General features: G+C 36.4%; 1 protein-coding gene across 2 annotated transcripts; it reads left to right on the forward strand.

The window, feature by feature from the left end:
• Window positions 1-121: 121 nt before the first annotated feature.
• On the forward strand, window positions 122-5,979 carry fcer1g (Fc fragment of IgE, high affinity I, receptor for; gamma polypeptide). 2 transcript variants are annotated; one of them, XM_034164034.1, is made up of 5 exons: window positions 122-258; window positions 4,450-4,541; window positions 5,002-5,049; window positions 5,557-5,577; window positions 5,744-5,979. In XM_034164034.1, the coding sequence occupies exons 1-5, from the start codon at window positions 198-200 to the stop codon at window positions 5,795-5,797; spliced, it is 276 nt and encodes a 91-aa protein (XP_034019925.1). In that variant the 5' UTR covers window positions 122-197; the 3' UTR covers window positions 5,798-5,979. The 2 variants fall into 2 exon arrangements, with proteins under 2 accessions (XP_034019925.1, XP_034019922.1); XM_034164031.1 differs by having other exon boundaries at window positions 5,002-5,046; window positions 5,554-5,577.
• Window positions 5,980-11,521: the final 5,542 nt, after the last annotated feature.

The following is an 11,521-nucleotide window of genomic DNA, read 5'->3' on the forward strand; positions in this document are numbered from 1 at the left end:
GGGGGGGGAGTAGCCCAATGAGATCTGAGACGAGTGGACTTGAAGCTCAGACCACAACTTCCCCTGTTGACTGGATGACACGCAGCGATCTAGTCCTCACCAGAACGCAGAGGAACCGAGACACAGGTCGTCTGATTTTAACGTTTTAACAGCCACTGAAGAAGCTCTTTGATCCACCTTTTGACCTTTTTGCCGCCATGTGGACCAGACGCTCGCTTCTCCTTGCCTTTCCTCTGTGGATGAGTTTTGGAAGAGCTGGTGAGCAGTAACGTCAGGGTTTAATGAAGTCAGTTTAATCCTACGTTCAGGTATTTCCTTTAGCAGAGAAACGGTTAAAAATGTAAAAGTCTCTGTATGTAGGGCGCTGAGGTTTCGTGACGATTGGGCCGATCGGCCTGTTTGTAGCAGAGGTGAAGTCACCACATTGCAGTTCCTGTGAAAAGAGAAGCTGGCCAAGCACAAGCTGGTTTAGACGAAATCACAACCAAACGAGCTTCTTGTCATTTCAACAGCCTCCATTAAAGTTAATTTATATTTAAATATTCTTACTTGTGTCATTTAACACAACTATTACAATTGTATATATTTAATGGCATTGAAACGCGCGTCATCTTTAAAATGAATTTTGTTTTTCTTCTTCAGTTGACAAGAAAATGTTACATTTAATCACATCTTTAAAATCTTTTTTTTTTCTTTTCTTTTTTTGGTGATGTTTAAGTGCCCAGTCTCCATGTAATATGGAGTTGCGGCAGGAAAGAGCGTCCATCGTAAAACTTCTGTAGGTACGTACGTATCTTCTGTGGCAGCCCCAAGCAAAAAAGGAGAAAAGCTTATGTTTATTTTTTTTAATTAACTGCTGTCTTTGTGTACTGGGAAATGAAGTACACATACAAAGAAATCAAAGTGTATAAAAGTTCATTTTTTTAAAGGTATTTTAGTCATGATCTACAGAAACTCTGAATAACACAGGTTAGAGTTGAGTAATTCTGTAATTAAATTTTTTAAAATGTATATAACGTTTTGAATATTAAAAAAACAAAAGTACAAGGCACTTTGTTAGCTGTTTTGGCTTTAAATGTAAAACATTAGTAAGTACACAGCTGCCGCAACGTAGATGTAATCTATGGAGCTCAATAACTACATTATTTTAAGATGTTGACAGCTGTTCCGTCTTAAGGACACTGAGCAACAACCATTGTGAGGTTTTATTTATTTTTTAAAATTCAGACAAATTAGTATGGTGCTTGTATGCAACATTTTGATTTAGAATGTTATTTAAAAACTTGTACTGGAGTAGAATGTGTAAAGTAAGTGATGTACAATAACCAGCCAAGTTATAGTGAGTTCTAAAACAAAACGAAAAGAAAAATACTGCATTTTAGAAATTGCTAAATGACTCCGAATCAGGTTTGTTTGTTTGTTTTTTACAAAACCTGCAGGTATCTCACTGTTGGCATGCCTCTCAAACAAACACACACACACCCAAAAACAACAAAATCCCAGCATTCTACAAAATACGTGTGCAGTGTAGGACAAGATAGGTGCTGAAAGTCAAAGTTTGCACAGTCTGTTTTAAGTGGTGGATATTGGACATGTACTTTATATCAGTCAAACACAGATACTGATATTTATGTTTTGGTGGGTTGCACATTAGCCATTTCCTTTGAACCTGTGCTAGATGTGTGTTACGGAAACTAAAGGCTGATCTAGTTCACACCCGTTTGACACTTCTTAAACAAGATGCAACACACTGCATTGTGACTTGTGACTTTTTGTTAAATTGTGAAACTTTAGTATATTTAATTTTCCATTAGTTGAGATTGAACTTGGAAATTATGTAAAAACCTGTTACATAGATTGGATTCTGTCACAGGAATAAAATTTTACATGCAAGTTTAATGATTCATAGAATAAGGAAACAAAATCATGTTTAAGATGATCCATAATTTTGCAGTCATAGTTTACAAAATATTTTAAAATGGTTATTAGTGTTTCTGTATGTGTTGTTTTTAAATGTGTAGAAAACGTGCATTTAAAAAAAAAAATGCAATCTGACCTTTTTATGCACAGTCACCCTGCAAATTGAAGTCATTGCATTTAAAATGTAAAATGAACATTAAAAGATAATAAAGAAAAGCATAAGACATATTTGTAAATGAAATTACATTCTAATAGGGTAGAGCATGTTTGATTAGTAATTTTAAAAACTAACAAACAGCAGCGTGTGTGTGTGTGTGTGTATATATACATTTAATCTATATGTTTGATTAAAAAGTGTACAACTAGAGGCGATAGCTTTGCCACTATACAGTCTGAGACACCCATTTACCTCTTACACATTCAAAAGTCAGATTAAAGATCACGTATGAATATGTGTCCTCAGTTAATCAATTTGATTAAGCGTGAATATTTATGTTTATCTCATTTACATGTAGAAATTGTAAGAATTTTCTATGATGTACAATCAGCATCTGTAATTGCGGAAAAAAAATTAGCTTAGTGCAAAACCTTCATGATTGCATGTTTGCATTAAAAACCTTGTCGCATTATATCGTTTGACACATTCTGCAATGAACCTTATTTAAAAAAAAAAAAAAAAAAAATAGGTATTTTTTTTATTTGCAAATTAAATATTGTGCTTGGTGGTTAGCACATCTACACATTTCTTAAGATCCCATATAGAGTGCTACATTATGTGGGTTTTCCAAACTTTTGTGTGTTGGGTTGAAGAATATTTTACGAAGAATAATTATGCATATGACAGCCGGTGGGAACAGGACATGTTTGTCTGTGAGAGAACATTCAGATCCAATACGCATTTGCATGTTAACCCCGAGCAAACAAACAAAAAAAAAAAAGTTGGTGATAGCACACCATATGAAGATCAACAGGAAAGAAAATGATGTGAAACTTTTGTAATCATTGCAACTGTGGGTAAAATTCCATGGGAAACTTGACCAATATCGTAATTTTTACAAAAGTTGGCACTACTCAACCATAATTGTAATAACTAATAATACTGGGACAGTATGCTAAAGCGTTTTGTTTGACTTCACCGGCAATTTTATAATTATTACAGCATTGCTGTGTTCACGAGAAACACAGCAATACTGTTGTAGTAATTTTAACTGCAGTTTCTTGTGCTACTTCCCTTGCTTGCTTCACTTTACTTGCTACAAACAGTATATTTTAGTCTGTAATGTCTACTGTCGCTGATTAACACTGAAATGGTGAGATCTCTCATAGTCTTTGTTTTTTGTTTTTTTTGTCATTAACTGCAGTCATAAAGTACAGAAGTCATTCCAACATGCGTTAGTCAATTTCTGCAAAATGTTGCATTATGTTGCTCGATTTAACTAGAAGTAACAGATTACAAAATAAAGTGGTGCAACAATTCAACAAGTGGTTTTGATGGAGATGGTCAATGAGATATGTAGTTTTGTACAGCAATTTTATTTACATATATACAGAATTTTATTGGCATGAATACAGTGCACCCGCAAAATATTCACAGCTCTTCACTTTTTTCATATTTTATGTTACAGCCTTATTCCAAAAATTCTGCTCACAAAACCCCATAATGACATAATTTTCATTTTAGTTTTGCAAATTTATTGAAAACTAAGAAATCACATGTACATAAGTATTTACTCCCTTGAGCAACATTTGTTGATGCAGCTTTGGACTGCAATTATGGCCTCAAGTCTTCTTGAATATGATGCCACAAGGAGTGGCTTCCGCCTGGCCACTCTACCATGCAGGCCTGATTGGTGGATTGCTGCAGAGATGATTGCCATTCTGGAGGGTTCTCCTCTCTCCACAGAAGAATGCTGGAGCTCTGACAGAGTGACCATTGGGTTCTTGGTCATTTTCCTGACTAAGGACTTTCTCCCCCAATTGCTCAGTTTAGACGGGTGGCCAGCTCTCGGAGGAATCGTGGGAGATCTGAACTTCTTCCATTTACAGATGATGGAGTCCACTTTGTTCAATGGGACCTACAAAGCACTCTAAATGTTTTTGTACCCGTACCCAAATTTGTGCCTTGAAACAATCCTGTCTCTGAGGTGTGCAGCCATTTCCTTTACTTCATGCTTGGTTTGTGCTCTGACATACATTGTCAACTGTGGGACCTTTCAAAATCCTGCCCAATCAACTGTATTTACCCCCAGGTGGACTCCATATCTCAAGGATGATCAGTGGAAACAGGATTCACCTGAGCGCATTAATTATGATGTAATATTACTATTTTAATAAATTCAAAAATATAAAACAAAAATAAATAAATAAATACCAAACCTTTTTTCACATTATCATTATGGGGTTTTGTGTATAGAATTTTGAGGAATAAGGCTGTAACATAAACTGTGGAAAAAGTGAAGCACTGTATACTGAAAGAAAGTTGTTTTTGTATATCCTTTTTTTTTTTTTTTTTTCTCTATGCTTCCTCAGAGGCTCTTACAGACCCTCAGATCTGTTATATACTGGATGGTATTCTGTTTGTGTATGGCATCGTCCTGACAGCATTGTACTGCAGAATTAAGGTTTGTACGCATCAACACCGACAGTAACGTTTTCACTAATCATAAGGTTTCATTTTCATAGTGAATAAGCTGAAATTACATTATTTTCCAGGTGGAAAGTGGAGTATCATCTGCAAAATAACACTAAAAACTCACAAAGGACTATCAAAACAAAAATGCAAAGTTGTCAGATTCTGATACTGCCATACGTGCATACGATATCTCTGTATTATTGTCAGACTTTAAAAGTTGGTATTCAAACAACAGTTCCAGTTTTAAACTCAAACATTAACACCAAAATTAAACTTGAATTTGTATGAGCTCATTTGAGTTTTATCAACTGACATTTTGAAAGCATTCTGGTCTATGATATGGATATTGTTTTCTACTGTAAAAATGTATATTAAAATAAATGTTTTTGTGTTATGAGATGGTTAAAAAATGATCTTAGTCCTCATGTCTTATTGTGTTGTTTGAACAGATCCTGAATGCCAGGGATGCTCAAGATAACATTGTGAAGTCAAAGCCAGTAAGATTACGCACACCCTGAACACATCATCTATAACGTGAATAACAGATAACATACGGAAGAGACTTAAAAAAAAAAAAAAAAAAAAAAAAAACCCTGAAAAAGTCAAATCATGTTAAAGGCTTTAAACTTTAGTGCTTAGAAATACAATCTCTTGGGGTTTTAAATGTTTTCATTCTATCAAATCAAATGTATTTATATCGAGGTTTTAGTTACAATACAGTGTATGCACTTCCAACAGAAAGCGATCTAATATATCTAGTAAAAATAGTGCCAAATAATGAATTCCGCAATTACTCATCTCGTTTAGTATAAAACGTCCACTTTGATCATTTTTACAACCTTGAGGACATTTTTAAATTTGGCAGTTAAACTTACAGCAATAATTTGAATTGTTATTGAAATTTGGAATCAAAATAGACGTTTAAAAACAAATTTCTAATTTTGTTTATAATTTGTTCATAATTTCACTTTGTTTAACATGTTGCTCTTTCTTACCCCTTACAGAAGACTGAAGGTGTCTATATGGTAAGTTTGTAACGCTGGAACTTAATCAAATATTGATCAGAAAAAAAAAAAAAAATTCACTAAATTTTTTTCTGAATTGATGTTGATAAGAAGACTCTTGTTGAAACATTGAAAAGTTGGATTGTTGTAAAATTGTCATGACTTGTTTTCTGTATCTTCCTCTCAGGGTTTGACTCCTCATGCTGAGGACACTTACGAAACTATTGGAACAAAGAAGTGATGTGATGAAAGCCCAAGACTGATTGCTTTTATTTTAAAATTTGTATTTAAGGGTTGCTTTTCACCCTGAATGTTAAACTTTCTTCCTTCACCATTGTTGTTTTCTCATTTGGTTCTGTAAAATTTTCAGGGAAATGGAAAAACACAAGATGGAAAGAAGGAAGTTGAGTGATTTTGTTTCTTAAAAAAGTTTTTTCAGAAGCTGATATTTTACTACTTAGTTAAACATATTTATTTCTTCTGCTAAAGCATTGTTTTTATTGTGCTTCTTGATATTCTAAAATTTCAAACTTAAAAAAATAAATGTGTTTTATATACATCTGACTATTCATCATACACTGTCTAATGCCCATTTATGTGTAATAGATGCTTAATAAGTCCCCTCCCCCCACGTTTTTTTTTGTTTGTTTTTATTTTTGGCAATACATATCAATGTTGCACATTCTTTGTTGTGACTGTTTCTGGATGATTCACACAAACACACACACACATTGTACATAAGTCAAATTTATGTGTATGTGTGTCCACCTGTGAGTGGTTTCTTGCTTAGCAACAGTACAGTCACCCCTAGAGTGCCTTGACTGGAGAGTGGCATCAACTCAGAACATGGTGCCATTTTGGGTTCAACTGCGCTGAACTACTGAATGGACCTTTAATGTTTTCAGCATTTTTTAAAATTAATTAACCACATACAGCAACACATCCAGGTACAGGTGCTTTTAAAATAAATATAAAAATAGTTACACTGTCAAATGTACATAAATTTACAATTTATGATGATTTTTTTTTTTTTTATCTGTAACTCCGTGTCATTCAATGATGTACGCGACAGTTTTAAGATCTCCGTCTCTGGATTATGCTTTATTCTGGACTAATTTGACCCCCCAACAAGCTTTTCTTTCTACAGTTATCTGCAAATCAAAGATAAGCTGAACAATCTTTTTATGACTTTGTGCTGTAAATGTGTGGCCTTTTCTGATCCATTTATCAGCGTGTGCGCTATAAAAACTGTTATGATGGGAGATGAAGGATTAAAAGCAGAAAAGTGTCAAATCACAGCCTTTTGTGTCTGATTTAATTGAGCACGGTTTGAAAAAAATAAATGTCTGGACTTATAATCACAGAAATGACTCCTCTCCCACTTTCCACAAATCCACGAGTGTCAGAGCTGAACTTTAATTTGTACCTCTGTTACTGTGCACATCCAGACTGCTCGGGGTGTTTTTAATGGAAATACATTGCGATCGGACAGGACATTTTATCTGATGTGAGTGAAAAATCTTGTCGCCACTCTCTCTAATAAAGGCACTGTAGTCACCCCCCCACAGACACACACACCACCCACTCACAGTCCTTCCTTCCTTCCTGTCTGTCCGCGGTGACCAAATACCAAGCAACCATTAGCTCAGTGTATTAACTCGATATGCGACTGAATCAGTCAAGATCAAAATTCAAAGATAAAAGATGGCTTCAGTGTGACTCAGTTTTCCCTTTGATGCTGTTGATGCCTTACATCAAAGGCAATTAAAGCATGGGTTGCATAGCAGCCAGTCACCTAATAAACAGTGAGATGGTTCATGTCCAAATATTTACAGTGTGTGTGTGTATGCATAGGTAGGTGGAATTTTATAAAAAAAAAATTTCTCTTTGTCACCCAAAAAGAAAAAACAGCAAGTTTGTGAAAGACCACAGGGTGGCAGTGGTGTTGTCGAGTTTGAGCTGTAACCTGTGCAGGAGCTTAAAATGAAACATCACACACACACTGTCAACTCAGCCTGCGTGTCCTCATGTAAATCCTGTCATGTTTAAAAGAAAAGTTTCAGTATTTTTGAAGTTAAACTCCTCTAACTGGCCTCGTGCAGAATTCAGCATCCTTAGAAATGGTAAAATGTATTTAAATGTAAAAGAAACCCAAAACAATTACGGGTTAATTTGTGTGCGACATTCACATTTTAGTAGCACAATTACAAAGCAAATTTCAGTTCATTTTAAGATAAAGTTCCCGTTTTTCTGACGCGGGATGTAGTTTCTTCTTATTTGTGTGAATCGGTCCAGTTAACATAGGTGAACTTTAAGTTGGTGCCCATTCAAAAGTTGCCTTTGGGCGGCTGACCTATGACCTAACGGGCCTTAACAGTACCTGAAATGGTGGTAGATTTTGTTTTACTCAAATATTTATTCTGTCCTGCAGTGAAACTATTAATAAAGTAATGATGATGAAAACAACAACACTAATAACACAATACAGCAGTAATAACATCAGTAACAAAACCAACAGTAGTTGTAATTAGCAACAAGAACAAATGGTAACAATAATGATTAGAAACGAACATCAAAAATAGTTTTAACAAAACAAAAAAGCTTTAAACACCTACATAGTATAGTAATAAATGGCATAATAACAGTTCACTAACAGAAAAGATTTTGCACAGTAAAAATGAATAATTTTTAGTTCTCCATTCTTCTAAACTCTGTTTATTGAATGTTTCCTCCTCACAGCCAGATAGAAACACACAAATAATGTACATTTCATCAATCACGGACCAAAAAAAAAAAAAAAAAAAAGGAATTTCTACACTTCCAGGTGTTGTTACACTAAAGATATACTTCATCACACGGTTGCACATCTGCAGTTATAAACGAAAGAATCAGAAAACGTGGGAAAAATACAGATCCCATATTGAGCAACAGTAAAGATCATAAAGATTTATGGAAGTCTGAAATGATTCATTTATGTCGGTCTAATAAAAAAAAAAAAAAAAAAAAAACCTGTTTCACAAACTCAGAACAAACAACCACGCAAGATGCTGATGACAACTCGAGCTTTTGTGGATGTGATTGGACAAGCTGGGCACAGGGTAACTTATCTGTTTCAAGAAATTCAGCAAGACAGAATTCGTTTAACTTAACGGGTGAAACCTGAACTCATGTCTCCCATGTGTCTTCTGGCACCTAACACCAAGTCCTTCTTTGTGCCACCACATTGTGAAGGCTTTGACTGGTGGAGTAACAGACAAAAGTAACCACATTCCAAATTTCTCCAGATGCACTTGCAAAAGCTTTTATCTCCCTCAGCGGTGGCATATTTGTTTCGGAAGCTTCCCTCACTGCCCAGTTTTGTTTACATCCAAGGCGACTCCAAGGTGTGATGGATGTGGAAGTGTGTGGCATCAGAATATGTTCCCAGACCTGAACTGCCTGAAACAAAATGACCACTAAATTGTTTCTATTTATCCAGGGGTTTTGTTTTGTTTTCAGCCTCATATGTCCACTTCTTGTTGAACAAAATAACTTGACAACGTTTGACCCATTTTGGACCAAAAATGACTGATACACCTGTGATTACCAACACTGAAGCCATATATCACCTTTGTGTTGGTCACATTACCTTCAACCTTGGGTAACCTTGGGGGTATATTACCACCAAATCACAATTTAGGAATTGTAGTTAAACATACAGTGGTGTGCATAGTTCCGCCTGTCTACTAATAGCAAATTGGCGTAGCTAACTTTTCAGCTGGCGTGTTGGTGAGGGTCCACTGGTCCTAACCTCTTTATATTATTTGATGGTGTCTATTACAACCCCAAACTGATTTTAAAGTTTACAAATAAATGTAATAATTTCAAATAGCTAACAAACCAGAATCAGTTTTGTTATACATATGATTCTATAAGGCAAAAGCTAAGGAAAAGGCATATTGTGAGCTGTAAAATAAGTTGAATAGTAAGGAAGGAGGAAAGGACTTGTACCGATTGGCCAGACAGAGGGACAGAAGTGGAAAGGATGTGCAGGGGGTTAGAGTGAAAAAAGATGCACATGGTAATGTGCTGACAAATGAGGTTAGTGTACTGAGAAGGTGGAGGGAATATTTTGAGGAGCTGATGAATGAAAACAGAGAAAATCAGGAAGTACAAGGGATTAGTAAGGATGAAGTGAGGGCCGCTATGAAGATCAAGAGAGAAAAGGCAGTTGGTCCAGATGACATTCCAGTGGAGGCATGGAAATGTCTAGGAGGGATGACAGTGTAGTTTCTATTGTAGATTGTTTCATGAAATCTTGGAAAGTGAGAGGATGCCTGAGAAGTGGAGACGAAGTGTGCTGGTTCCTATTTTTAAGAACAAGGGTGATGTGCAGAGCTGGAGTAACTACAGAGGCATAAAGCTGATCAGCCACAGCATGAAGTTATGGTAAAGAGTAAATGGAGCTAGGCTTAGACAACAGGTTAAGATCTGTGAGCAGCAATATGGTTTCATGCCGAGAAAGAGCACTACAGATGCAATGTTTACTCTGTGAATACTGAAGGAGAAGGCCAGAAGGAGTTACATTGTGGATTTAGAGAAAGTTTATGACAGGATACCAAGAGAAGAGTTATGGCATTGTATGAAGAAGTCTGGAGTGGCACAGAAGTATATGATGGTAGTGCAGTATGTACAAGAATAGTGTGACAGTGGTGAGATGCACAGAAAGAATGACAGACTCATTCAAGGTAGAGGTGGATCAGCTCTGAATCCTTTCTTGTTCGCAGTGGTGATGGACAGGTTGATAGATGCAATCAGACAGAAGTCTCCATGGTCTATAATGATTGCAGATGACATTGCGGTCTGTAGTGAAAGTAGAGAGCAGGTTGAGTCAAACCTGGAGAGGTGGAGATATGCTCTGGAGAGAAGGGGAATGAAAGTCGGTAGGAGCAAGACTGAGTACATGTGTGAATGAGAAGAATCCATGTACAGCTATGTTGTACGGCTTAGAGAAGGTGTCACTAACAAAAAGACAGAAGGCAGAGTTGGAGATGCTGCAATTCTCTTTGCCAGTGACGAGAATAGACAAGATTAAGAATGAACATATCAGAGGGACAGCTCAGGTGGAGATGGTTTGGAGACAAAGTCAGAGAGGTGACATTGACATGGTTTGGACATGTGTAGAGGAGGTACCCAGGTTATATACAGAGAAGGATGCTGAGGATGGAGCTACCAGGCAGAAGGTGAAGAAGGAGGCCAAAGAGGAGGTTTATGGATGTACTGAGGGAGGACACGCAAGTGGTTGGTGAGACAGAGGAAGATACGGGGGACAGGGTGAGATGAAAACGATTGATCTGCTGTGGCGACCCCTAAGAAGAAAACACATGATTCTGTTGACATACACCATTAAGTAAGCCACTCTCACATCGGTCTGTACAGCCACAAGAGGCGCTGCTCAAGCTGAGCAGTCAGTCTGGAAGAATAACGGCAGATATATTTACCCATGGTCAGTCATGACCGACGGACGCCAGAGAGACACCATTAATCACCTTTAATTGTACTGTTGTCTATAATTGAAAATCAACAAATAAAGGTAATTCACCATAATTAAATGTTTTTTTTTTTTTAATTGTCACCTTTTTGTAAGCTTCAGCCTACCATCAATGTATAAATAACTTCAACATGCTCTCCTTAATAGTAAGACTCGGACTCGTGGGAAGCTCCCGGTGGGTTAGCGAGTGTCAAAACTAACTTTTAGATTAGCTGTGCCCTCCAGTGTTGCGCTCAAAGTGCCAGATTTAAAAATACGTGAGCTATTCTTATGCTTTGGAAATGTTCTTGTATCCATCCTTTGACTTTAACTTTTTAAAATGCTGTAAAAGTGATGATTTAGCAGGTACGTTCATCAATACGTGCACTTGTACCCACTTTTCTTGCACTGAATTTCTACTTCATGGAGAATGTAATTGTTTTTCCTGATGTTGCA

This window comes from Thalassophryne amazonica, chromosome 23, assembly GCF_902500255.1.
Source record: "Thalassophryne amazonica chromosome 23, fThaAma1.1, whole genome shotgun sequence".
NCBI lineage: Eukaryota > Metazoa > Chordata > Actinopteri > Batrachoidiformes > Batrachoididae > Thalassophryne > Thalassophryne amazonica.

What these genes read in the sequence shown, in the direction of transcription:
- fcer1g (XM_034164034.1), top strand. Translation starts at nt 198, where the DNA reads ATGTGGACCAGACGCTCGCTTCTCCTTGCCTTTCCTCTGTGGATGAGT. An exon ending in GATGAGTTTTGGAAGAGCTG is followed by an intron (nt 259 to 4,449) that starts GTGAGCAGTAAC and finishes ATGCTTCCTCAG; the next exon opens with AGGCTCTTACAGACCCTCAG. An exon ending in AGACTGAAGGTGTCTATATG is followed by an intron (nt 5,578 to 5,743) that starts GTAAGTTTGTAA and finishes TCTTCCTCTCAG; the next exon opens with GGTTTGACTCCTCATGCTGA.